The sequence below is a fragment of the Nycticebus coucang genome, chromosome 17, assembly GCF_027406575.1.
Source record: "Nycticebus coucang isolate mNycCou1 chromosome 17, mNycCou1.pri, whole genome shotgun sequence".
Taxonomy (NCBI): Eukaryota; Metazoa; Chordata; class Mammalia; order Primates; family Lorisidae; genus Nycticebus; species Nycticebus coucang.
Genome location: NC_069796.1, coordinates 49,941,265 through 49,968,023, shown reverse-complemented (window position 1 = coordinate 49,968,023; position 26,759 = coordinate 49,941,265). Strand labels below are relative to the sequence as shown.

General features: G+C 45.3%; 1 protein-coding gene, 2 non-coding genes and 1 pseudogene across 3 annotated transcripts in view; 2 read left to right on the top strand and 2 right to left on the bottom strand.

Moving 5' to 3' along the window:
* The window catches only part of PDE6A (phosphodiesterase 6A), an 85,661-nt gene extending 59,313 nt beyond the window's left edge, over positions 1-26,348 (top strand). Inside the window, exons 17-22 of the mRNA XM_053566639.1 lie at positions 215-322; positions 18,811-18,874; positions 19,173-19,247; positions 22,531-22,614; positions 24,384-24,531; positions 25,631-26,348. Of these exons, the coding sequence (XP_053422614.1) occupies positions 215-322; positions 18,811-18,874; positions 19,173-19,247; positions 22,531-22,614; positions 24,384-24,531; positions 25,631-25,704 (553 nt within the window). The 3' untranslated portion in view covers positions 25,705-26,348. The remainder of the gene's footprint in view (positions 1-214; positions 323-18,810; positions 18,875-19,172; positions 19,248-22,530; positions 22,615-24,383; positions 24,532-25,630) is intronic.
* LOC128569360 (U6 spliceosomal RNA) lies at positions 14,039-14,145 on the bottom strand. The gene has a single exon (XR_008375323.1). It is a non-coding gene; the product is annotated as a U6 spliceosomal RNA (small nuclear RNA).
* LOC128569417 (small nucleolar RNA SNORD56) lies at positions 17,609-17,676 on the top strand. The gene has a single exon (XR_008375369.1). It is a non-coding gene; the product is annotated as a small nucleolar RNA SNORD56 (small nucleolar RNA).
* On the bottom strand, positions 21,553-21,730 carry LOC128569459 (uncharacterized; annotated as a pseudogene).
* Positions 26,349-26,759: the final 411 nt, after the last annotated feature.

Sequence of the window (26,759 nt, the reverse complement as noted above, 5' to 3'; positions counted from 1 at the left end):
GTCTGAATCATCCAACATTGGAAGTCCAGGTGTTGCCTTATTCTTAGACTTGCTCTTCTGGCTGGTCTGAGTGCATTGGTGTTTGTAACTAATTAGTCACAACCAGTTGCAAATATCTCTGTTCCTTCTCCACTCCCACTGCTTCACTTGACTAATCTTAAAAAAAAGAAGAAAGAAAGAATTGCTCCCCCTAATGAACTGGTGTGTTTCGTAGGAAGAGGACAATGTTCCAAAAGATCGTGGATCAGTCTAAGACATATGAGTCTACACACGAGTGGACTCAGTACATGATGCTGGAGCAGACGCGGAAGGAAATCGTCATGTGAGTTGAGACGGGGTTAAGACCTGATCCTCTTTAGCCCAGGGTGACTGACAGAGGAGATGCTGCACTGACAGTATTTGCTGACCTCCACAGTCCCTGGACACTTTCTGTTTTGGAGGTTTTCGATATATGAAAAAGTGAAGTTATGCCAAAACTAAATTGTACAAGTTATGACATGTTTAATCTTTATTTTAGCACTAGAAATATAAGTCACTATATTATTGTTTTATGTCTCTGTACACAAAAGTATATTATTTGAAGTATTTCGATTATGAAAGATAAGATTTGTGTGGTAAAGTGACATAACTTTCGAGTTTGTTTTTTTTTTTGGTAGAGACAGACTCTTGATATGCTGCCCAGGCTGGCCTCGAATTCCTGGCCTCAAGTGATCCTCCTTGCCTCAGCTTCTCAAAGTGCTAGGATTACAGATGTGAGCCACCACACCAGGCCTTACATTTTCTTTTTTTTTTTTTTTCTTACATTTTCAATAGAGCAAAAAGAATTATACCAGGCTGGGTTTGGTGGCTCACACTTGTAGTTCTAGAATGCTGGGAGGCTGAAGTGTGTGGATTGACAGTGGTCATTGATAGTGGTCAAGAAGCATCTCAAGGGGAGACAAGGCCTTGACCCAGATCCCATGGAAGCATTGGGTTATTTCCCGCAGATGCCTCTATTGAAACCAGGCTTGATTAAGTCACCAGCTTTGCAAGTCTTTGCAGCAAAGAGGAAGCCACTGCGACAGGCTCAGGGAAGAGAGGCAAGTGACCAGTTGCTCCTCCTTCAGCCCGGCAGTTGTCCAGCCAGCTCTCTACTAAGGTCTCTGATCCTGGGAGCAGTGTGACCTACTTCCACTGAACAAAGGGGCACACTCACCTATAGTAGTTTGCGGGCTGACCGGGAGCTACCCCATTGGACGTCTCAAAATGGCTCAGCAGCAGAATTGAATAGGTAAAAAGAACACCCTGGCTGGGTATGGTGGTTCACACCTATAATCCTAGCACTCTGGGAGGCCAAGGCAGGTGGATCACCTGAGTTCAGGAGTTCAAGACCAGCCTGAGCAAGATTGAGACCTGTCTCTGCTGAAAATAGAAAAACTAGCTGGGTATTGTGGTGAGTGCCTATAGTCCCAGCTACTCTTGCTTAGGCAAGAGAATCATTTGAGCCTAAGAGTTTGAGGTTGCTGTGAGCTGTAACGCCATGACACTCTACCCAGGGTGATGGAATAAGACTCTGTCTCAAACAAAAAAGGAAAGATCACCCTGTTCTTGGATAGGAGGCTTCATATTAGAAAGTTGTCTGTTCTACCTTATTAATTATTCATTCAAGGTAATTAAAACATGCTTTATTCTGGGGGGTAATAGGCAGCCAATTCAGAAATTCTTATGAGAAATAAGCACATAAGAATAGCCAGGAAAAATAGAAAGAAAGATAAATAGCCAGAAAATTTTGAAATAGATTAGCAATAAAGGGAACCAGCAGAGCTAGAGGCAGTTCGGTCCTAGACACGTGAAGGCGGTCAGGTCAATGGGACAATCTCAAAGAATGTGCCTGTGAGAAAAGTGGATTTTATACCAGTGGAGAAAGGTATACATTTTTGAATGTGTTGGATTGATGGGTGGCCACAAAGTTACATCCTTAGCTCCCTTCTTATATCAAAATAAATTCCACCTGAATTAAAACTTTTAAGATAGGTTGGGTGCAGTGACTCAGGCCTATAATCCTAGCACTCTGGGAGGCCAAGGCAGGTGGATTGCTTGATCTCAGAAGTTGGAGACCAGCCTGAGCAAGAGTAAAACCCCATCTCTAACAAAATAGCTGGGCATGTAGTAGGCGCCTTTTTCTTTTTCTACAAGAAATAGAAAAATTATCTGGGCTCTGTGCCACATGCCTGTAATATCAGCTTCTCAGTAGGCTGAGGCAGGAAGATCTCTTGAGCCCAGGACTTTGAGGTTGTAGTGAGCTATGATAGTACCCCACTGCAGTCTAGCCTAGGTGATAGAGCAAAACCCTGTCTCAAAAAATAAAATATAAAATAAGGGGTAAAAACAAAGGCATGGGAGAATTTAAAAAAGGATTTCAGAGTGTGACATGAAATTTTTAAGTTCAAAATAGATAGATAAATTCAATTACATCAAATCAGTGGGGTATGATAGTACCCCACTGCAGTCTAGCCTAGGTGATAGAGCAAAACCCTGTCTCAAAAAATAAAATATAAAATAAGGGGTAAAAACAAAGGCATGGGAGAATTTAAAAAAGGATTTCAGAGTGTGACATGAAATTTTTAAGTTCAAAATAGGTAGATAAATTCAATTACATCAAAATTAGGAGTTTCTCGTCTTGGCGCCTATAGCACGGCAGCGCACTGGCTCAAACTGGCCTGGGCCTGTCAAACAACAATGACAACTACAACCAAAAAATAGCCAGGCGTTGTGGTGGGCATCTATAGTCCCAGCTACCTGGGAGGCTGAGGCAAGAGAATTGCCTAGGCCCAAGAGCTGAAGGTTGTTGTGAGCTGTGACGTCCTGGCACTCTCAGAGGATGGCAAAGTGAGACTCTGTCTCTACAAAAAAACAAACAAACAACTTAAATACATTATCAGTGGATAACTAGTTTAAATAAATCATGGTACTTTCATACACCGGAATGGCATACAGACTTTATAAGGACATGATATCAATATGAAAGATATAATGTTTAAGGAATATTTTTTTGTTTGTTTGTTTTTGTTTTTGTGGTTTTTGGCCGGGGCTGGGTTTGAACCCACCTCCTCCGGCATATGGGACTGGCGCCCTACTCACTGAGCCACAGGCGCCGCCCTAAGGAATGTTTTAAAAGCCAGGAATGAGGCTGAGCACGGTGGCTCATGCCTGTAATCCTAGCACTCTGGGAGACCAACAACTCATGGTTCTTGGATCACAATAATGCACCAGCTCACAGGGCACTGTCTATGAGAGAGTTTTTGGCCAGTAAACAAACTATATTATTATTATTATTATTTTTTAGAGACAGAGTCTCATTCCGTCACCCTCAATAGAATGCTGTGGCATCACAGCTCACAGCAACCTCCAACTCCTGGACTTAGGTGATTCTCTTGCCTCAGCCTCCTGAGTAGCTGGGACTAAAAGTGCCCACCACAACGCCCAGCTATTTTTTGTTGCAGTTTGGCCTGGGCTGGGTTCGAACCCATCACCCTTATATGGGGCCGTTGCCCTACTCACTGAGCCACAGGTGCCACCCAACAAACTATATTAGAACACCCTCCCTACTCATCTGATCTGGCCCCCAGTGACTTTTGTCTTCATCCAAAGATAAGGAAATATTGAAAGGGAGACATTTTGAGGGCATTCAGGATATTAAGTGTAATATTATGGCCATTCCAGAAAGAGTTCCAAAATTGAAGGGTGGACTAGGTGCTGGCATTGGTGTATAGTTTACCAAGGAGAGGACTTTGAAGGTGACCATAGTGATATTTAACAATGAGGTATGTAGCACTTTTTCTAGGATGAGTTTGTAAACTTAATTGTCAGATCTCATATGTTTTTGATTTATTATAAAGGAAACAGATGAATAGGTACATAGGGTGAAGTCTAGAGGGTCCCAAGCACAGGATCTTCTGTCTGGGTGGAGTTGAGGTGAGCCACCCTTCTAACACATGAATGTGTTCACCAACCCAGATCATTGAATCTGTTGTTCGAGAGTTGGTATAGAGCTTCATCTCCAGGTGCCTGCCCCCAACCCTCCTTCCCAGTCCATGGATGAACCTGATATTTCCAATCCTCTTAATTACTTGGTCTTTCTAATAACTAGCACCATCCTGAGGCTATCTAGGGGTCCTACCATAAGTTACTTCATTACTATAAATTCAGATGTGATCAAAAAGAGCTCTTATGAATAATCAAAGACTCTCCTATCCCTCAGAAAATTCCAACAGTGGCATGAGCCTGTATCATAGTTCCAGCTGCTCAAGGGCTGAGGCTGAGATAAGACTACAGTGAGCTATGATTATGCCACTGCACTCCAGCTTGGGTGACACAGTGAGACCTTGTCTCAAAAACAAAACAAAGGCTGGGCACAATGTCTCATACCTATAACCCTAACACTCTGGGAGGCTGAGGTGGGTGGATTGCCTGAGCTCAGGAGTTTGAGACCAGCTGGAGCCAGAATGAGACACCATTTCTAAAAAAAAAAAATAGTCAGGCATTGTGGCAGGGGCCTATAGTCCCAGCTATTCAGGAGGCTGAGGCAAGAGCATCACTGGAGCCTGAGTTTGAGTTTGCTGTGAGCTATGATGCCATAGCACTCTACCCAAGGCATTAAAGTAAGACTCTGTCTCAAAAACAAACAAAAAAGCAAAACAAAGCAATTTTACCTCTTTCAGAGAATGTATCACTGTCCAGGGACCATAATATTAGAGCAAAGTCACATCAGTAAGAAGTACTGAAGGTGGAAACATGATTTTCTCCCTACCATTATTTCCTATCTATCTATCGATGGTCTATCTACCTATCTAATCTACCAACATACCCTCCATCTATCTAACCTTTACCTTTCTTAGAATTAAAAGTCAAAGTTGGATGCATTTTAACACGCTTATTTAAATCTAAAAATAAAGTCAGATTCCTTCTGGTAGAAACCAGTCTGATTTATCTGCTTTCATTGACAGTGGAAGACTGGCATTTCCAATGATGTTACATGGCAATTAACTTCCATGAATAAATGAGTTAAGTCTGCAGCTTCAAAGTTGTTTTTTGTTTTTTTTTTAGACAGAATCTCACTCTGTCACCTTGGGTAGAGCACCATGGCATCATAGCCCCCAGCAACCTCAAATTCTTGGGCTCAAGCAATCTCAGCCTCCCTAGTAGCTGGGACTACAGGTGCCCACCAAAATGTCTGGTTAATTTTTTCTATTTTTAGTAGAGACAGGGTCTCACTCTTTTTTATTTTTTTTTCTCTCTTTTTGAGACAGAGTCTCACCTTGTTGCTCCTGGTAGAGTGCTATGGCTTCACAGCTCATAGCAGCCTCAAACTCTTGGGCTCAAGTGATCCTGTTGCCTTGGCCTCCCAAGAGCTGGGACTACAAGCGCCTGCTATAATGCCTGGCTATTTTTGTTTTTTAGAGAAGGGGTCTTACTCTTTCTTTAGGTTGGTCTCGAACTCCTGAGCTCAGGTGATCCATCCTCCTTAGCTTCCCAGAGTGCTAGGATTACAGGCCTGAGCCACCATGCTTGACCCAGGGTCTCACTCTTGCTCAGGTTGGTCTTGAACTCTTGAGTTCAGGTGATCCATCCACTTCGTCCTCCCAGAGCGTTAGGATTACAGATGTGAACCACTATTCCCAGATTCAAAGTTTTGATGAAAATATCTCTGGACTAAGGAGTCTGTCTGCCTGTGACCCAAGCCGATTAAAGGAGAAGCAGATAAGAAAGCAACTCTTTCACTTTATTTAGAGAAATGCCAGAAATTCTGGAGAGCAGTGAGGATTCTCTTCAAAGAACTGCTCTGTGTCCTGTTTCTCTATATTATTTCTATACTCTGATAACAAAAGCAAGCATTAGTAATATTATTAATTATCATAGTATACATTAAACAGATTTCCCCCTTATAGGTCACAAAGCTATAAAAATATTTCTTTAATGTCAAAGTGGTTATGTCGTCAAAGCATTCCTACTCTAGACTAAATTTATAGCTGTAATCACATCAGTGCACAAAATGCACTGGGTCCTTGACCAGAAGCAGGGGTCCTCAAGCTGCGGCCCACAGGCCACATGAGGCTGTGTGATTGTATTTGTTCCCGTTTTGTTCTTTTACTTCAAAATAAGATATGTGCAGTGTGCATAGGAATTTGTTCATAGTTTTCTTTTTTAAACTACAGTCCGGCCCTCCAACGGTCTGAGGGACAGTGAACTGGCCCCCTGTTTAACAAGTTTGAGGATGCCTGGGCCTTAGAGCGTCCAGTCTCCTATCATTATGACAGAAGCCTTGTAAGTGAATAAACAACTCCAGATGGAGGCTCATGGGCCTGTCTGGTCTTGCCAGGGCCTGTTCAGCAGCACCCTGTGTGTAATGGTTATTTAGGATAACAGTGGCTGCCACAAAAAAAACATAATTGAAACTTGTTGGGTGGTGCCTGTGGCTCAAAGGAGTAGGGCACCGGCCTCATATAGGTGGCAGGTTCAAACCCAGGCCCCGGCCAAAAACTGCAAAAAAAAAAAAAAAAAGAAACTTGTTGTAAAATCAAAACATTTTATAAAAAAAAAAACAATACTAGAAAAATATGTCAGAATTAGTAATGTTTTAATTTACTTAACTCATTCTGAGTTAATCTTGAATTAACCAAAGTGCCGCTGAGAAAGCAAGAGAGATGCAATTAATAGTTGTATGAGACGTCTTGGTTAAATCTTTCTGGCATGCTTCCCAGAAAGTGAGGAAGTGAATGCTATAATGTTTGGTTTCAACAAAATTGAGGGAGACTCTAATTGAATCATAAGCTGATAGACCACTCAGAATAATGATCACAGTATGAGTTTTAGCAGTTAACTTGGGAGGATGCAAAGAACTGAGTGACTGTGATAGAACCATTTCCATTCCCATGGTTTCTAAGAATAGGTGCTCAACTTTATGAATATGAAAAATAGGCATAAAATAGATGCTGAATCTTATCTGTTTAGCAATAAGAAATATCCAATTTATTCATTAATTTTTTAAAAATGATCCCAACCATCCCCTCTTATTAAGAGATGAATTTCCAAAGAAAAAGTTACTTTGAAAGTTTAAGAATTATTTATAAAAATAGATCACATATTTTGTTGTTTGGTTTGTTGGGTAATAACAATTTAATCCAAAAGAAAGCTTTCAACATTTAGAGGCTTATGGTGTAAGAACAAAATTTTAATTGTACAATTTCTTGGTTTCTTTTTCTTTTTTAAAGAAATTATCTTTTTCTGTTCTCTGGGCTAGAATGCAGTGCCATCATCTTTGCTCACTGCAACCTCCAATGCCTGGACTCCAGCAATCTTCCCACCTCAGCCTCCTGAGTAGTAGGGGCTACAGGTGCACCACTACACCTGGCTAATTTAAAAATTATTTTTGTAGGGTGGTGCCTGTGGCTCAAGGAGTAGGGCGCCGGTCTCATATGCCGGAGGTAGCGGGTTCAAACCCAGCCCCGGCCAAAAAAAACACACACACACAAAAAAAAAACCCATTATTTTTGTAGAGGCAGGGTCTTGCTATGTTGATTAGTCTGGTCTCAAATTCCTGGCCTCAAGTGATTCTCCTGCCTTGGCTCTCCAAAATGCTGGGATTACAGACATGAGCCACCACACCTGGCTTGTAATTTCAATTAGTGGATATGTATGGTTGCAATAAATTATGAAAGTGTGATCAATGAAAGACTTCAGAACATATGTATACACATGTATGCACAATCGGACATCTAAGCATACATATGTGCATATAGACCCACCTACATATACATGTAATATTAGGATAAAATTCTATGGGGAAGTCAAGTAGAAATATAAGTTTAGAGAGAAAAGGAAATATGTAAAATTCCAGACTCTCAAAGAAAAGCTGGTTTATATGTTTTTACAATGGATGATTAGGTGATGATTGGTGTCAAACTGCTATGCTATTTAGATATCTTTGTATTTAAAGAATGATGTAACAATTTTATTTTACAACATGCTGTAAATTAGATCCTTTGCAAACATTAACTTATGATGAAATAGTTTAACTTGTCAACTTAAAAATGTGCAAGGTAGTTCCAGCTACTTGATAGGCTGAGGAAGGAGAATGACTTGATTCCAGGAGTTTGAGACCAGCGAGACCACATCTCTTTAAAAAAAAAACGTAAAAATATTCTCAGGTAAAGCAAGTTAGCAAAAATAAAAATAAAAAGAAATTTAAAAAAAAAATTAAAAAATAGGTGGCGCCTATTTTTATAGCTCAGTGGATAGGCCGCCAGCCACATACACTGGAGCTGGTGGGTTTGAATCCAGCCGGGGCCTGCCAAACAACAGTGACAACTACAACCAAAATATAGCTGAGCGTTGTGGCGGGTGCCTGTCATTCCAGCTACTTGGGAAGCTGAGGCAAGAGAATTGCTTAAGTCCAAGAGTTTGAGGTTGCTGTGAACTGTGACGCCATGGCACTCTACTGAGGGTGACATAGTGAGACTCTGTCTCAAAAAAAAAAAGAAAATTTAAAAATAAAAATAAATTGCACACTTGATGCTTTGGTACCAGACAGCCTGGAGTCAAGTCTCAGCTCTTTGATTTCTTAGTGGTGTGACCTTGAGCAGCTTACTTCCCCCTCTGTGCCTCAGTTTCCTTATCTGCTTAATGAGATAATGCTATCACCTACTGGTGGGTTAGCATGGGGCTGAGCTGGGGGGTGTGGAATGCTGTGTGGTGTTGTCATAGTAAGCACCAGTGTTAGGTGCCTCCTGTAGCATGGTAAAATGTTTTTGTTTTTGTTTTTTGATACAGAGTCTCGCTTTGTTGCCCTTGGTAGAGTGCCATGGCCTCAGCCTAGCTCACAGCAACCTCAAACTCCTGGGCTCAAGCAATCCTTCTGTCTCAGCCTCCTGAGTAGCTAGGACTACAGGCATGCACCACCACACCCGGCTAATTTTTCTATTTTGAGACAGGGGTCTCACTCTTGCTCAGGCTGGTCTGAAACTCCTCACAAGAAGCAATCCTCCCACCTTGACCTCTCAGTGTGCTAGGTTTACAGGCAAGAGCCACCAAGCTCAGCTGACACAATGATTTTTTTAAGAGAATAAACAAAAGGCTTGGTGCCTGTGGCTTAGGTGGCTAAGGCGCTAGCCACATACACCTGAGCTGGCGGGTTCAAATCTAGCCCTATCCGCCAAACAACAATGACGGCTGCAACCAAAAAGAATAGCTGGGCGTTGTGGCAGGCGCCTGTAGTCACAGCTACTTGGGAGGCAGAGTCAGGAGAATCGCTTGAGCCCAGGAGTTGGAGGTTGCTGTAAGCTGTGATGCCACTGCACTCTACCCAGGGCGGCACTCTACCTAGGGCAACAGCTTGAGGCTCTATCTCAAAAAAAAAGAAAAGAAAAAAGAGAGAGAGAATGAACAATAAAAACCTTTACACAGCAAGTATTTTACATGAATGTTAGCATGCATGTCTACATTGTAATTAAGGAAAACAAACTTTTAGGCACAAGATTTAAAAATGCAAAACATATATTTGGTCTTTGTCCCAGTTCTTGACAAAGATCCTAAAACACTTGGAATTTCCTGAGTGATAAGAATGTGTTTTGTTCTGATCTAATGACTCTGCCAGGACCCTAGACAGCCTTGGGATGGGGGTGGTCACCAGAAAGACCAAGTCTTAATTAAAAGCTTGGAACTTTCAACCACATCCCAACCTCCAGGGAAGTCCTCCAGACTAGTTGGGGACTGAGCTAGTCACCAGTGTCTAATGATTGAATCAGCCATGCCTAGGTGATAAAACGTCCGCAAAAATCTCTGAACAACAGGGTTCAAAGGATGACTAACCCACCGAGGTGCCAGGAGGGTGCAGGTCTGATGAGAGCATGCACACTCACCCCTGCGTACACCCACCCCCATACCTTCTCTATACAGGTCTTCATTTGACTGTTTCTGAATTGTATCCTTTATAATAAACCAGTAAATGTAAGTAAAGTGTTTTCCTGAGTTTCGTGAGTTAACCTAGCAAATTACTGAACCTAAAGTGGGGGTGGGCTGGCAGCGCTCGTAGCTCAGTGGGTAGGATGGTGACCACATGCACCAGGACTGGTGGGTTCGAACCCAGCCCAGGCCTGCTACAACAAAACAAAACAAACAAAAAAATAACCCGGTGTTGTGGGTGCCTGTGGTCCTAGCTACTCAGAAGGCTGAGGCAAGAGAAACGCTTGAGCCCAGGAGTTTGAGGTTGCTGTGATGAGCTGTGATGCCACGACACTCTACCCAGGGCGACAAAGTGAGACTCTATCTCAATAAAAAGGAACAATAATAAACTAAAGTGGGGGTGGGGCTGTGACTTTCTAGTCAAGTCAGAACAGAAATACGTAGTGTAAGTAACCTGGGAATAGGATACGTGTGCCTCTCTGAAATGAGGCAATCTTGTAGGATTGAACCCTTAAACCTGTGGGGTCTGCTGCTAACTCTGGGTATTTAGTGTCAAGAGTTAAAATGAATTGTAAGAGACCCAGACTGGGGGGCGGCGCCTGTGGCTCAGTGAGTAGGGCGCCGGCCCCATGTACCGAGGGTGGTGGGTTCAAACCCAGCCCTGGCCAAACTGCAACAACAAATAAAATTAGCCAGGCATTGTGGCAGGCACCTGTAGTCCCAGCTACTCAGGAGGCTGAGACAAGAGGATCGCCTAAACCCAGGAGTTGGAGGTTGCTGTGAGCTGTGAGTACGGTACGGCACTCTACCAAGGGTGATAAAGTGAGACTCTGTCTCTTAAAAAAAAAAGAAAGAAAAAAAGGATATCCAGTTGGTGCCAGAATTGGTTGTCATAAGGAAAAACTCAGCATTCCTTTCCTGTGCTTGATTATCTCAGAGGACTTATTTATGTCCATGGGCTTCTTGTGGTCTGAGCTAACCCCTTGCCATGTCCAAAGCCGACTGAGTTTTGCTAGACTCATGTATCTTTGTTTCTGTGTCATATCACCTCAGTATGTTTACTGTAGGGCCAAGGTGTAAACAGTAGCTATAGGGTGTGGCTTACCACTCTTCATTAAAGTCTGGACATCTCCACTTAATTCCAGATTTCACTTGATCCGACCAAGAGTCGGAAAGGCTGGGGTGTGTAGCCTGGTGCCTGTTTTTGTATGGCTTGTACGCTAAGAATTGCTAATACATTTTTAAAAAGTTGGAAAAAAATAAAAAGACTTTCATCATGACAAATGAAAACTTATATATTCATAATTATAGTTTTCTTTTTCCTTCAGGTCATGAAAAAATTAAAATTAAAATATTTCCATGACCCCCAAAGCTGTGATGGGTGGGCTCTTGTTGTCCTGCCAAATGGTTACGTTGGCCTTCTTTTTTTTTTTTTTGTAGAGACAGAGTCTCACTTTATGGCCCTCGGTAGAGTGCCGTGGCCTCACACAGCTCACAGCAACCTCCAACTCCTGGGCTTAAGCGATTCTCCTGCCTCAGCCTCCCGAGTAGCTGGGACTACAGGCGCCCGCCACAACGCCCGGCTATTTTTTGGTTGCAGTTTGGCCGGGGCCGGGTTTGAACCCACCACCCTTGGTATATGGGGCCGGCGCCCTACCGACTGAACCACAGGCGCTGCCCTATGTTGGCCTTCTTATCTACTCTCTGCTTATCTATGGCTGCTTTTGTGTCACACTTTGACCCTCTTATTCACTCTTTGCTTATCTATGGCTGCTTTTGCAATAGATATCAGAGATATCACAATGTCAGAGAAGCATCATTGCAATAGAGGTCATGTGGTCTGCAAAATCTCAAATATCTACTGTTTGGCCCTTTACAGAAAGAGTTTGCTAACTCCTACTCCAATGATTTACAAATGAAAAAAGTGAGGCTCTCAGAGACAGAGTGACTTGGATAGTGTCCCAGAGGCGTTCATGGAGTATGCGGGATGGCGTCACAGCTCACAGCCTGCATACCTAGGGCTCTCTTGGGCTCCTAGGCCTTCCCTGGCAGGGGCCCCTGCAAGGCCCTCCAGGCAGGTCTAATTCCAGGGTTGAACTTCATGAGTGTTCGGAGAGGGATGAGTAACAGGATGGCCGGAATGCTTTCCTCCAAAAGTTGGCCAAGGTTCAGGAAGAAATGCCACTGAGCCTCAAAGCTGAGTTCTGAAAGAGACACTTGCCTTGGGGAGGAACCAGGTGAATGAGACCTCAGCTTGCTTCAGTCAGCTGAGCTGTACACACCAGGGTGACCCTGAATGAGATGAAGGTGAGGATTGGAGATTCGGGTAATGGATACACTTATGTATCATCTTATGTAATCAATTGCTAGGAAGGATATATTATACTGAACTGTATGAAGTTGCTGAATTTCAACTGTTTTGACTCATAGAATTAGAATTTCATAGGATCCAACCTACTGTGATTATCATATTTTACAAATGGACAGACTGAGGCTCAGAGACATTAAGTTTCTTGTCCTGGGCACAGCAAGGAAGATAGAAGATCTAATTCATTTCTGTCTGATTCCAAGTCCATCATGGAATTCTTTTTTCCCCTTCCCTTCCCTTCCCTTCCTTCTTTTTTTTTTTGGACAGAGTCTTGCTTTCCAGGCTGGAGTGCAGTGACTGGATCATATGTCTCTGCAACCTCAAACTCCTGGGCTCAAGCAATCCTCTCACCTTAGCCCAGCGGTTCTCAACTTTCCTAATGCCACGACCCTTTAATACAGTTCCTCATCTTGTGGTGACCCCCAACCATAGAATTATTTTCGTTGCTACTTCATAACTGTAATTTTGCTACTGTTATGAATCATAATGTAAATATCTGATATGCAGAATGTATGTTCATTGTTACAAAGGGGTCACAACCCACAGGTTGAGAACTGCTGCCTTAGCCTCCTAAAGTAGCTGAAACTACAGGCATGTGCCACTGTTGCAGGAAGACGAGGCCCACTGGGGAGAAAAAACACCCAAACACCATGTTTGAAAGAGGAAGGGCTTTATTCCAGCCGGGTGCTAGGATTACAGTCATTAGCTACCATGCCCAGCCCTTAATTTTTAAATTTTTTGTAGAAATAGGGTCTCATTATGTTGCCCATCCTGGTGTCAAACTCCTGGCTTCAACTCACTCTCCCAAAATGCTGAGATTACAGGCATGAATCACCATGCTGGCAATTTTGTATAGAATTTTGTACTATTTCTCTATTAAACTCCTTCCCTTTTCCTTGGTGACTTGTCTACTGAGAGGATAAAGGTCCAATTGCTGAGCATACAAGATCTTTGTGGCTTGGGCGGCGCCTATGGCTCAGTCGGTAAGGGGCAAGCCCCATATACCAAGGGTAGCGGGTTCAAACCTGGCCCCAGCCGAACTGCAAACCAAAAAATGGCTGGGCGTTGTGGCGGGCACTTGTAGTCCCAGCTGCTCGGGAGGCTGAGGCAAGAGAATCGCTTCAGCCCAGGAGTTGGAGGTTGCTGTGAGTCGTGTGATGCCATGGCACTCTACCGTGGGCGATAAAGTGAGACTCTGTCTCTACAAAAAAAAAAAAAAAAGATCTTTGTGGCTCACTCTTGCTCCCTTCTGCATTATAACCATGTTGTTTTTTCTCTCTTCTGTTCTGTTGGCCTCCCTCTTCCTTACTTTATATCTCTTATTTGTCTCTAAGTCCTCTCAGTTGACTTCTTAAATGCTGTGTGCACCTGGATTCTTCTCATTGTTGCCTCCTCCATCTCTTGTGAGATCCTGCCTGGCTCCTAACATAGTCCCCTCCATGCCGAAGCCACAGGGATCTTTGTGAAATGCAAACCTGAGCGCGCCACACTTTGCTGTATTTCTTCAGTGGCTTTTTCTATTGCTCCTAGTGTGAAGAATGTCCCTCACTGCAGTGTCTGGGATCTGTGTGGGCTGCCCTGCTCCTCTCTGGGGCTCCTCTTGCCCATCCTCCCACCTGCTCCCCGAGCTCCTCCCACCTCTCAACTCTTTGTGCCAGCCTTGCTTCTACAGGGCCTGGACATGAGATATTCCCTCTGCCTGGAATGTGTCTCCCCCGCTCCCTTCTTTTTTTTTTAATGAAACACTTCACAAATTTGCGTATCATCCTTGTGCAGGGGCCAGGCTAATCTTCTCTGTATCGTTCCAATTTTAGTATACGTGCTGCCGAAGCGAGCACCCCCACTCCCTTCTTTACCAGTTCACTTATTGGTTCCTCAGGGAACCCTCCCTGATCTCCCAGACCTCAGTCAGTTTTTCTTGCTATCTTACCTCCAAGACTGGTACTTTTCCTTCACGGAAGTTGTTTGCTTACATGCATTTGTGGGCTAGGTGCAAGCTGTCTGAGCGTGAGCCGGACCATGTGCATCCAGCCTCCTCTGGGCCTGTTGATGATTGCCTTTTCCCGTGTCCTCCCATGGTGGGGAGGGAGCTCTGGTGTCTCTTCCTCTACTTATAAGGGCACTATCCCATCATGCAAACTCCACCCTTCTGACCTCATCTAACCCTAATTACCTCCCAAAGGCCCTCCCTCTAATATCATCATGTTGGGTATTAGGCCTTCAACATATAAATTTGGGAAGACATATTTTGTCCATAACAGAGAGCTCCTATTGCCTCCTCAAGCCCTCCACAGTTGCCTCTTAGGGAGCCCTGGGCTGGGCTAGTTGCTTTCACCTTTGGATATTTATTTATTTATTTATTTAGACAGAGTCTCACTATGTTGCCCTTGATGAAGTGCTATGGCATCATAGCTCACAGCAACTTCAAACTCTTGGGCATCAGCAATTCTCTTGCCTCAGCCTCCCAAGTAGCTGGGACTACAGACGCCTGCCACATCATCTGGCTATTTTTTTGTTGCAGTCGTTATTGTTTTAGCTGTCCCGGGCCAGGTTCAAACCTGCCAGCCTTGGCATATGTGGCCGATGCCATAATCACTGTACTACGGCCACAGAGCCTGGATTTTTATTTTTATTTTTTGTACCTTATGCTTCTTTTTTGCCATCCCATTTAGCATATTTTTATGCTCTGTGTTCCTTGAACTCCTGCAGGCCTGTCTGGATCCTCCATGCCCAACATAGCTCCTGGGGTTCCAGTGTGTATAAGGAGGTGGTACTGAAGTGGCTGTAATGCCTCATCTTTTCTCATGAGGCTTTGAATGGGCTTTTCAGGTGCTCATCCTGTGCACATACCAAATTGCTATCTATAAATTAGTTAAGTGTTTTTTTCAAGCCTCTAGGTGGGTTTTTCACATGATCCCTCCAGCCAAGGAAAGTAAACATCCAGTACTCTCCTGATGCCACACCTGTGGACTTGAAATGTAAATACTGACAGACGTCAGGGAGCAAGAGACTCATGTGTGCATAGCCGAGCATTTATTTGCTTAATCTGACAGTGAACTTATCAAGTCCATAGCACTAAACATTAAGCATAGGACATGTGTTCTGAGGTTATCACAAAGCACAAAGGTGTTTCTAAGAAATGTACGAATTTCTGAAAGCTTATTAAAGAATTATATGAATTTGAATTTTTTTGCTTTTGGTTTTTTCATTTCTTTTTTGAGACAGAGTTCAACTGTGTTGCCCAAGGCTAGAGTGCCCTGGGGTTAGCCTAGCTCATAGCAACCTCAAACTCTTGGGTTCAAGCCATCTTCCTGCCTCACAGGTGCGTGCCCTAACACCTGGCTAATTTTTCTATTTTTAGTATAGATGGGGGTCTCACTCTTGCTCAGGCTTGCCTTGAACTCCTGAGAGCAAGGATCCTCCTGCCTCAGTCTCCCAGAGTGCTACGATTACAGGTGTGAGCCACGGTGCCTGGCCAAAATTTTGTTTTGTTTTGTTTTGTTGTTGTTGCAGTTGTCATTGTTTTTAGCTGGCCCAGGACAGGTTCAAACCCACCAGCCTTGGTGTATGTGGCTGGCACCCTACCCACTGAGCTAGGGGTGCCACCCCAGAAGTTTTAAGATAGGTCCTTTTATTTGCTTGTATACATTTATGGGGTACAAGTGTAATTTTGTGAACTTGTGTGGCAAGTAATCTTTCTCTCTGATATTTTATCTCGTGTCTCTACTTCAGGTTAAATCTTCAGTGGCATTGGTTAGAATTAAAAAGAATTATTCCTTTACAGAGGAGAGAATTATATGAATTTTTGAGAGTTTATGTAATTAAAGATTTTATTTATTTATTTACATATATATATATATACATATATTTGATACAGAATCTCCCTTTGTTGCCCTTAGTAGAATGCTATGGTGTCATAGCTCACAGCAACCTCATGGGGCTCAAGAGATCCTCTTGCCTCAGGGTCCCAGGTAGCCAGGACTATATGCGCCCAGCACAGCCTCTGGCTATTTTTAGAGACAGGATCTTGCTGCAGGCTGGTCTCCAACTCCTGACCTTAGGCGATCTGCTCACTTCGGCCTCCCAGAGTGCTAGGATTACAGGCAGAAGTTACTGTGCTTGTCCTTGAAGATTTTATTTAAACTTGTTCATCTTTTATGAGCATCTCTTAATGGCCTCCCAGACCAGCTTGCATTAAATAGGCCGGATACAGCTGATAATTGTAAAATTACCCAAGTAGCAAGTCTTCAGAGCCCCAGCATTCTCTAACTACTCCATCTTCCAAGCCCCTGCCATTGGTTTCAGCCCCAGTCCTGTTGCTGCAGGCCAGGCCCTCCCACCCACCTGCTGAATCACGGCCAGACCCCTCCTTCTGTCCTGCTTCCTCATTCCTGCTCCATCCTACATGCATTTTTTTTTTTTTTTTGATAAATAGTCCCACTGTGTCGCCCTCTGTAGAGTGCTGTGGCATCATAGCTCCCAGCAACCTCAAACTCTTGGGTTCAAGCAATCCTCCTGTCTCAGACTCCTGAGTAGCTGGGAGTACAGGTGCCTGCCACAATGCCCGGCTAATTTTTCTCTTTTTAGTAGAGACGGGTGTCTCCCTCTTCCTCAGGCTGGTCTTGAACTCCTGAGCTCATGTGATCCTTCTGCCTCAGCCTCCCAGAGTGCTAGGATTATAGACATGAGCCATGGCACCAGGCTGGAATCCATCAATATTAATGAAATTCCTAAATCAGAAAAGTTCACTTGGCGGCGCCTGTGGCTCAACGGAGTAGGGCGCCAGTCCCATATGCTGGAGGTGGCAGGTTCAAACCCAGCCCTGGCCAAAAACTGCAAAAAAAAAAAAAAAAAAGAAGAAGAAGAAAAGTTCACTAGCTGATAGGAAACAAGGTATACTTCCTCTAATAGCATAAATGGTGTTTCTTGAGAGAGGATAGCAAAACGTCCTAGATATTACAAACGGTCTGGGGCTCTCCAAACACACAGTGCATCTGTGGTATTAAAAGTTCTTGCTGGGCTACAATGATGGCAATTTTCTTTTTTATGAGATAGTTTTACTCTGATGCCCTGGGTAGAGTGCAGTGGCATCATAGCTTACAGCAACCTCTAACTCTTGGGCTCAAGTGATCTTCCTCAGCCTCCTGAGTAGCTGGGACTAAAGGCACCTGCCACAATACTCGGCTATTTTTAGAGACAGGGTTTTGCTCTTGTTCAGGTTGGTCGTGAACTCCTGAACTAAAACAATCCACTGACCTTGGCCTCCCAGAGTGCTAGGATTACAGGCATGAGGCACCTTGCCTGGTCCAATGGCAATATTTTTCAGCAGCAGTTTACCTAGTGAATGTTGATACTTTGGGTTTCAGCAAAAAAAAAAAAAAAAGTTTATGGTGGGGGCAATTATGAAAAAAATGTCTAAAAAAGGCTTTTTGGCAGTTGGGAGAGGGGATGATAATGAGAGAAAGGTTGAGAAACATTTCTCTACACTAGATAAGAGAGAGAGGGCTCTGTGATGAGATTTAAGTGAAAGCAATGTTTGTACAGTTTCTGCTACATTATAAAAACCCGTAGCTCAGTGGGTAGGGTACTGGCCACATACACCAGGACTGGGAGGCTTTAATCCTGCCTACAACAGCTAAAACAATAATGACAATTTCAGCAAAAGAAACAGCTGGGCCAGGCGGCACCTGTGACTCAGTGGGTAGGGTGACAGCTCCACATAACCCAAGGTGGCAGATTCAAATCCGACCGGCCAAACTGCAACAAAAAAAATAGGCGGGCCTTGTGGCGGGCACCTGCAGTCCCAGCTACTTGGGAGGCTGAGACAAGAGAATCTCCTAAGCCCAGGCGTTGGAGGTTGCTACCAAAGGCGATAAAGTGAGACTCCATCTCTAAAAAAAAGCCCCCAAAACAGCCGGGCATAGGGTGATGCCTGTAGCTCAGTGGGTGGGGCGTCAGTTGCATACACAGAAGCTGTCAGGTTTGAGCCAGGCTTGGGCCTGCTAAACCACAATGACAACTACAACCACACACAAAAAAATAGCCGGGCGTTGTGGCAGGCGCCTGTAGTTCCAGCTACTTGGGAGGCTGAGGCAAGAGAATCACTTAAGCCGAAGAGTTTGAGGTTGCTGTGAGCTGTGACACCAGGGCACTGTACCCGGGGCGACATAGTGGCAACATAGTGATACTTTCTCCTACATTGTCTCATTTAACCTTATACCTACTCTGTGGGGGAAAGGACTATTATCTTTATAGACAGAGAAACGAAAGTTTAGAGAGGTCTGTTTAGTTAGCAAAGGTCAAACCTCTGATGGTTGACAAGGGTAAAATTTAAATTTCTGTCTGACGTCAAAGCTTGCCCCCAGATGCAATGGGGGAGTAAACCCTTACCTCACAATGAGGTGAAGTCGCCTACTAGCGGGGAGAGAGAGGAAAGAGAGATGGAATTGACCAGGGCTGGCATTCTTAATAGCCTTGGACTGATGGAGGCATCCCATGTACAGGGCCATGATGATGACTGCCTGTGATCTCTCGGCCATCACCAAGCCCTGGGAGGTGCAGAGCAAGGTATGGACTCCCCCTGACCTGGGATGAGGGACTTCCAGTGCTGGTGGCAGCAGGTAATGAGGCTTGGACTCTCTCAGTCCAGTACCAGAGCCAACTCATTTTGTTCCATCCTCCTCTGCAAAGATATGGAATCACCTTAGGGTCTCTCCGAAGATCGTACATAGTAAAGTGGGAGTGTTGGGTCAGGGATGGGTTTAGCTTCTATACTCAGTTGAAAATGCAAGTGGGTTGGGAGCAGGGGTAAGGGATTGGGCTGGGCATTTGACTTGGTAGGGGCGTGAGGGTCTGTCTGTTGCAGGTAGCTCTGCTGGTTGCTGCCGAATTCTGGGAGCAAGGTGACCTGGAGCGCACAGTGCTGCAACAAAATCCCATTGTGAGTAGAGACGGGACTTTGGCCTGATATTGGACATGTGTGGTCTCATCCTGACCTAGAGATATGACCTTACCATAGAGCTGACCTTTTCTTACCTTTTGTTCTCAAAGTGTGGTCAACTTTATTCTTGAGAACATGTTGGAGATACATATTCAAGGCCTCACCCTAGTCCTACCTAACCAGAAATTCTGGGGTGGACCCAGACTGAGGCCAGGCGCAGAGGCTTACATCTGTAATCCTAGCTCTCTGGGAGGCTGAGGCAGGTGGATCACTTGAGCTTAGGAGTTCAAGATCAGCCTGAGCAAGAGTGAGCCACGTCTCTACTAAAAATAGAAAAATTAGGCTCAGTGCCTGTAGCTCAAGAGGCTAAGGTGCCAGCCACATACACCTGAGCTGGCGAATTCGAATCCAGCCTGGGCCCACCAAACAACAATGACGGCTGCAACCAAAAAATAGCCGGGCATTGTGGTGGGCGCCTGTAGTCCCAGCTCCTTGGGAGGCGGAGGCAGACGAATCGCTTGAGCCCAGGAGTTGGAGGTTGCTTTGAGTTGTGATGCCATGGCACTCTACCCAATGCCACAGCTTGAGGCTCTGTCTCGAAAAAAAAAAAAAAATTAGCTGGCATCATGATGGGCTCCTGTGGTCCCAGCTGTTTCTTAGAGCCCAAAAGTTTGAGGGTGTTCTAGAAAGCCTTCCTAAAATTTGAGAAATGTGTCCTTAGCTCACTCAGCTACTTAGAGCTTGACAAGTGGAAACTGAAACTTAGGTTGCACATCAGGTTTAATAGTCTAGGAGTCTGCCTCCCTGATCCTGTCCTGACAGCAATGACAAGCAAGGAAGGGAAGACCTTGCTTGCCACTCTGCACACCTGTCAGTGTGGGAAGTTAATTTGTCTGGGACACGCATCAGGCTTCCCATGGGGATTGTAGAACAGCTGGAAGGTCCTGAGGGTGGAGCTGGGAAGTCGACAAGGATTTGGAGAGGATGGGTAAAAAAGATAGAGATTTTTTTTTGACAAACCATTGATAAGGGGACAGGCTAAACCTGTGGGAGTGTGCTAAGGATGGGAGGCCAGGAGCCGACGGAGAGAGGCACTCTGGGAGGTCAAGGTCTCCTGTTATGAACAGGAACAGTAAGGCCCCATGAGATCTGTAGTTCTCTTTCTAACATTTTAAAATGCAGAGAGAATAGTCAGGGAACTCTATGTACCTATCTGCCAGAGCCAGCGATTAGCAGCAGTCTGCCATTCTTTTTTTGTTTGTCCGTTTTTTGTTTTTGAAACAGATTCTCATTCCCTTGCCCTGGGTAGAGTGTGGTGGTGTCACAGTTCACAGCAACCTCCAACTTTTGGGCTCCAATTAATCCTCTAGCCTCAGCCTTCTGAGTAGCTGGGACTATAGGAGTCCATCATGATGCCTGGCTAAATTTTTCTATTTTTAGTAGAGACATGATCTCACTCTTGATCAAGCTGGTCTTGAACTCCTAAGCGCAACTGATCCACCCACCTCGGCCTCCCAGAGAGCTAGGATTAAAAGTGTGAGCCTCTGTTCCTGGCCTCAGTCTGTCATTCTTTTTTTTTGTTGTTTTGTTTTAATAGAGACAGAGTCTCACTTCATCGCCCTCAGTAGAGTGCTGTGGCATCACACAGCTCACAGCAACCTCCAATTTCTGGGCTTAGGCGGTTCTCTTGCCTCAGCCTCCTGAGTAGCTGGGACTACAGGCATTCACCATAATGCCTGGCTATTTTTTGGTTACAATTTGGCCGGGGCTGAGTTTGAACCCGCTACCCTCAGTGTATGGGGCCAAACTCCCATCTCACAGAGATACATATTAAATATTTATGGAAGAAAAGACAATATCTGGGATTTACTTTTAAATACTCCAGCCAAGGCGACGCTTGTGGCTCAAAGGGGTAGGGCGCCAGTCCCATATGCTGGAGGTGGCAGGTTCAAACCCAGCCCCGGCCAAAACCACACGCACACACAAATAAATAAATAAATAAAATACTCCAGCCAAAAGAAAAAAATGCATGAATGAAAACAGATACAATAAGAATGGCAGACTGTGGGTGGTGCCTGTGCCTCAGTGGGTGGGGTGCCGGCCCCATATATTGAGCTTGGTACACACAAAAACATACACACAACCACAATACCATTATTACATCGACAAAATTAGTAATAATACCTGAATATCATCTAATCCCCCATTTCTATTCATTTTCCCCAACTGAGAAAAAGAATTCAGTTGATTTGTTCCAATCAGAATCCAATTAAGGAACACACTGCCTCTGGGTGTTTTTTTTTGGGGGGGTGTTTTAAATCCTGGAGGTACTACAACAGCAGGTCGATGTGTAGAATGGATGGAACGAGCTCCTGTTCCACCCCCTGCTCCAAAACTCCATTTACTATAATGTCTGTGGTTAGAGGACAGTAAACTGATAGCAGGTAGCACACCTGATCTTGGCCAAAAGGCCGAGAAGCCTCCGATTGTTACGTCTCTTAAGTCGCTTGATTAATAGTGGGACCCTACCTACCTACCCATTGGCCTTTTTTATATTGTACATTTCCCGCAAACTGCTCTCTCAAATCTGGAAACTTGATGAGTCCATAGTTTGATTTTTTCTTTCTTTCTTTCTTTTTTTTTTTTCTTCACTTTATTGCCCTCGGTAGAGTGCTGTGGCATCACACAGCTCACAGCAACCTCCAACTCCTGGGCTTAGGCATTCTCTTGCCTCAGCCTTCTGAGTAGCTGGGACCACAGGCACCTGCCACAATGCCTGGCTATTTTGTTTGTTTGTTTGTTTGTTTGCAGTTTTGGCCGGGGGTGGGTTTGAACCCATCACCTCCAGCATATGGGGCCAGGCCCCTACTCTTTTGAGCCACAGGCGCCACCCCTGCCCGGCTATTTTTTTGTTGCAGTTTGGCTGGGACCAGGTTTGAACCCGCCACCCTTGGTATATGGGACTGGTGCCCTACCCACTGAGCCACAGGTGCCGCCCATGATTTTTTTTTTTTTTTTTTGAGGCAGAGTCTCACTTGGTTGCTCTCAGTAGAGTGCTATGGTGTCATAGCTCACAGCAACCTTAAATTCTTGGGCTCAAGTGATCTTCTTGCCTCAACTTCCCGAGTAGCTAGCACTACAGGTTCCTGCCACAATGCCTGGCTATTTTTTAGACGGGGTCCTGCTCTTGCTCAGCCTGATCTTCTCCTGAGCAGAGGAATTTTGCATAGACAGGGGGTCCTCTTACTGCACCGTGCAGTTAACTCTTTCTTCCCTATGCTAGCCCATGATGGACAGGAACAAGGCGGATGAACTCCCCAAGCTTCAAGTCGGCTTCATCGACTTTGTTTGCACCTTTGTCTACAAGGTAGGCCGTTGGTTTCCTCAGACCCAACAACACGTCTTTGATAAACCCAGGATTCCCAAACAACAGCAGGGATAATAAGCCCAGGGAGGAGCCGGTGAGTCATACTTTACAAAGCTCTTCTCATCTCTAGTGACACTTGGCTCTTGAATGGCACTGTTGGTCTTGGGTGATTGTAGCCCAGGCTAGAGCCTGGAGCTTGGCACAGTGTAGTTGCCCAGTACATAGCTGTGGGACAAATGACTAAACATGGCGTTGGCCAGTGGTGGGGAAACAGCAGGCACATACCTTCCTAGCTTCCTCAGCTAGTGGAGTTGTTGTAGGCCTAAGTAATTTTGCGAAAAGATAGTCTGGAATTTCTCCTTGAACTATTGTTCCAAGTTCAGGTCTTTGAGATGCCCACTGCTCCCATCTATCTCCCATTTTTAATTTTTATTTGGGGCATGTTTACATGAGAATACAAAAGTCAGAGATGAGGAATGGCAGGGCCGTTGTCCCCAGACGGTCATGAGGCAGGATCAGAGCTGGGTCCCCAGTGTGGTGCTCTTTGTGTTGTGCATGCTGCAGCCCTTGGGCAGGAAGGAGAGGTGCAAATGCTCCAGGAGGTACAAGAGCATCTCAGATACAATGCAGACTAACAGGGTCCTCTGCTCAATAGGCAGAGTAGCGAAGCTCATCACTGTCCTCAGTAGCACCATTAAATTGGGGAGACTGGATGAGGTGGCTTACACGTGTTCTCACAACAACCCTGTGTGGGAGGTATTGTTACTGTCCTGATTTCATGGCTGAAGGTGAGATCTGGTAGTGACCCATCTCCCTCAAGGTCACACAACTTGTGGCAGAACCTGGACCTGATCCCAGTCGTCTCTAAACACAGTTGGCTCTGGCTGGACCTCTGCACTGGGCCCTGGATTTGCTGCTCTTACCTTGGGCAAACCTACTCCATCAATCTGCATGTCAATTTCCTCACCTAAAAATGTGATGAGCAGTGATGACTCTTATTTTTCCACCTCAGGGGAATTTGAGGATCAGAGGAGCTAAATTGCTTCATAATTCATAAACTGTAATGTGCTGTGCTCAAGGGCAGCCCCTAAACCACATGCCAATTTCACTCAGCAAATACTTACTGAGTATCTTTGTGCCCCTGACCCTGGGCGAGGCCAGGACCACCCCAGTGAATGAATAGCCAATGTTCCTGGCATGTCCAGGTTCTCAGCCTCTGGGGAGACAGGCAAAAGGGTCATTGCAAGGATGCAAGATGGGACTTAAGGGTCAGAAGAGGCTTCCCAAGTGACCTGCGAGTGCAGGCCTCAGGGAAGGAGAGGGGAAGTTAGTTGGGAACTGGAAGATTTGGAATGTATGGGGGTTTCAACTTGGTGAAGGGCAGGAGGGCTCTAGGTCATGGAGAGGCTTGAAAACCACATTAAGGGGCGGCGCCTGTGGCTCAGCGGGTAGGGCGCCGGTCCCATATGCCGGAGGTGGCGGGTTCAAACCCAGCCCCGGCCAAATTAAAAAAAAAAAAAAAAAGAAAACCACATTAAGGGGTTTGCACTTCACCCTTAAAGACACAGGGTGCCGCAGGGGAGTTTGAAGCAGGAGAGGGACAGTGTCCTATGTACTGGAGGCCCTGCAGCTTCAGCCTGCACACTGCTTGCTGACTCCTGCTGTCCACTGGGGCAGCTCATCACAGTGCCCTTTCCAGCTGCTCCTCCCCCTTGAGCCCAGTCCTGGGGCATGGGCCCTATGCCAGAGGCACATACTCTGTCTTCCAGGAATTCTCCCGCTTCCATGAGGAGATCACGCCCATGTTAGACGGGATCACCAACAACCGCAAGGAGTGGAAGGCGCTTGCTGATGAGTATGATACCAAGGTGAAGGCGCTGGAGGAGGAGAAGCAGAAACATCAGGCGGCCAAGCAAGGTCAGTGGACAGCGGAGGGCACCATGCCTGGCCGGGCTCCACCTGGGGCCTCCTCCAGGCCTGCTGCTCACCTGTTACCCTCCCCTTCCACGTCTGAGGTCACTGAGGCTGGCAGGGCTGGCCATACCGTCAGTAGTGGTGTTGCCTGAGTCCCAAGACGGGAAGCTCTCGGCCTCCCAGCCTGTCTCCCCAACAACATAAGCACACACTATGATTCTAACACTCTGGGCATATGTCCCTACCCTGGTGCAAAGGAGAAAACCTAGAATTATTGGTTGGAAAGAATTTTATAGGCCTTATTTCCAGGTTTCTGTCTGATGTCTGAATCCTGTCTATATGATCATGAGGAAGTGACCTGTGTGCAGGCCTGCATACAACCAGTGACATCTTCATTCAGTACTATAGTTAGGAAAGGTCTCCCTTGAACTCAAATTGTTCTCCTTGTTGAAATTCCCACCTAGTGGCCGTAGTTCTGCCTTCGGGAATCCAGTGGAATTTTCTTGTTCTGACTCTTCCCTACTGACGGTCCTGTCCCCTCCTTCAAGCCATTTCTTTTGCTGGCTGTGCTCTGTTTCCTCATTGGGCACGGCTTAGTCCCTGGCCTACCCTGACTGCCCTCTTCTGCACACTCCACTGTCTTCACACTTGGTTCTTACACATGGCCATGGTCAGGGCCTCCTCTCAGTTATTGGCAGAGTGGGGGAGATTCTAAAGGGGCAGCTGCAAAAAAAAAAAAAAAAAAAAAAAATAATAATGAAATTAAAAAATTAAAAAAAGGCAAAAACAAAAAATAAATTAAAAAATTAAATGAGCTGCTACAAATGTAGGGCTACCACTTACAGACTCCCCATGTCCCCCAGACATCCGTGTTGAGTGTAGCACCTCGTTGGTCATCATCTTTGTACTGCTATTTTTCTTAGAAGAGACAATATTCTCAGTCTCCATCATTCTCCTCATGCCTGGTTTGCCTTCTGCATGTGTGGTTATCTGCTGGCCCTCAAAAGCCTTTGAATTTGCAACTCTTGATCCAAACTAGGTCAAAGGGGAAGCCCTGCAGCCTCCAGTCACCTAGTGTGTTCTCTGTTTTGTCTGATTGCAGCAGCTGCAGGAAATCCTGGAGGGAACCCCAACCCAGGGGGTGCGCCTGCGTCCAAGTCCTGCTGCATCCAGTAGAGGGGACCAGGGATCTGCTGACCAGCCCGCTCCACTCTTTCATGGGAGGAGATTACCCAAGCCGGTGGAGAACCACACACCTTTCTGAGAAGTGAAAGTTACAGGATTTGAAAGCCAATAGAGAATTTAGCTTACATTTTATCTAGAAGTTTTTGCACATTCTTTTAGCCTCGAGAACTGTTTATTGAGCTAAAACCCATATTCCAACTTTCACAGTCATCAATTAAACATTTAATGAATGCCAGGTGCACCTGTTCACTTAGGATCATTTTTTTCTTATACTTTCATTTAATATTTTATAAAAAATTTCATTCTCAAGAGCAGAGAATTTTACACCGAATCCCCACATAGTCATCACTCAGATTCTGATGTCAAGATTTTGCCCCATGCGCTTCATCTGTCCTTTTGTTTCTTTTTCAAATTTTTCTTTTCTTTTCTTTTTTCCCCTCACTTTGTGGCCCTTGGTTGAGTGTTGTGGCGTCATAGCTCACAGCAACTTCCAATTCTTGGGCTTAAGCGATTGTCTTGCCTCAGCCTCCCGAGTAGCCGGGACTACAGGTGCCTGCTACAACGCCCGGCTATTTTTTAGAGACAAGGTCTCGCTGTGGCTCAGACTGATCTCGAACCTGTGAGCTCAGGCAATCCACTTGCCTCAGCCTCAAAAAGCGCTGGAATTCCAGGTGTGAGCCACTGCTCCCAGCCTCTTCTTCAAGTTTTTCTTTTTTTTGTAGAGACAGAGTCTCACTATACTGCCCTCGGGTAGAGTGCCGTGGCATCACACGGCTCACAGCAACCTCTAACTCTTGGGCTTACGGGATTCTCTTGCCTCAGCCTCCCAAGCAGCTGGGACTACAGGCGCCCGCCACAACGCCCGGCTATTTTTTTTGTTGCAGTTTGGCCGGGGCTGGGTTTGAACCCGCCACCCTCGGCATATGGGGCCGGTGCCCTACTCACTGAGCCACAGGCGCCTTCTTTTTTTTTTTTTGTAGAGACATAGTCTCACTTTAAGGCCCTTGGTAGAGTGCTGTGGCATCACACAGCTCACAGCAACCTCC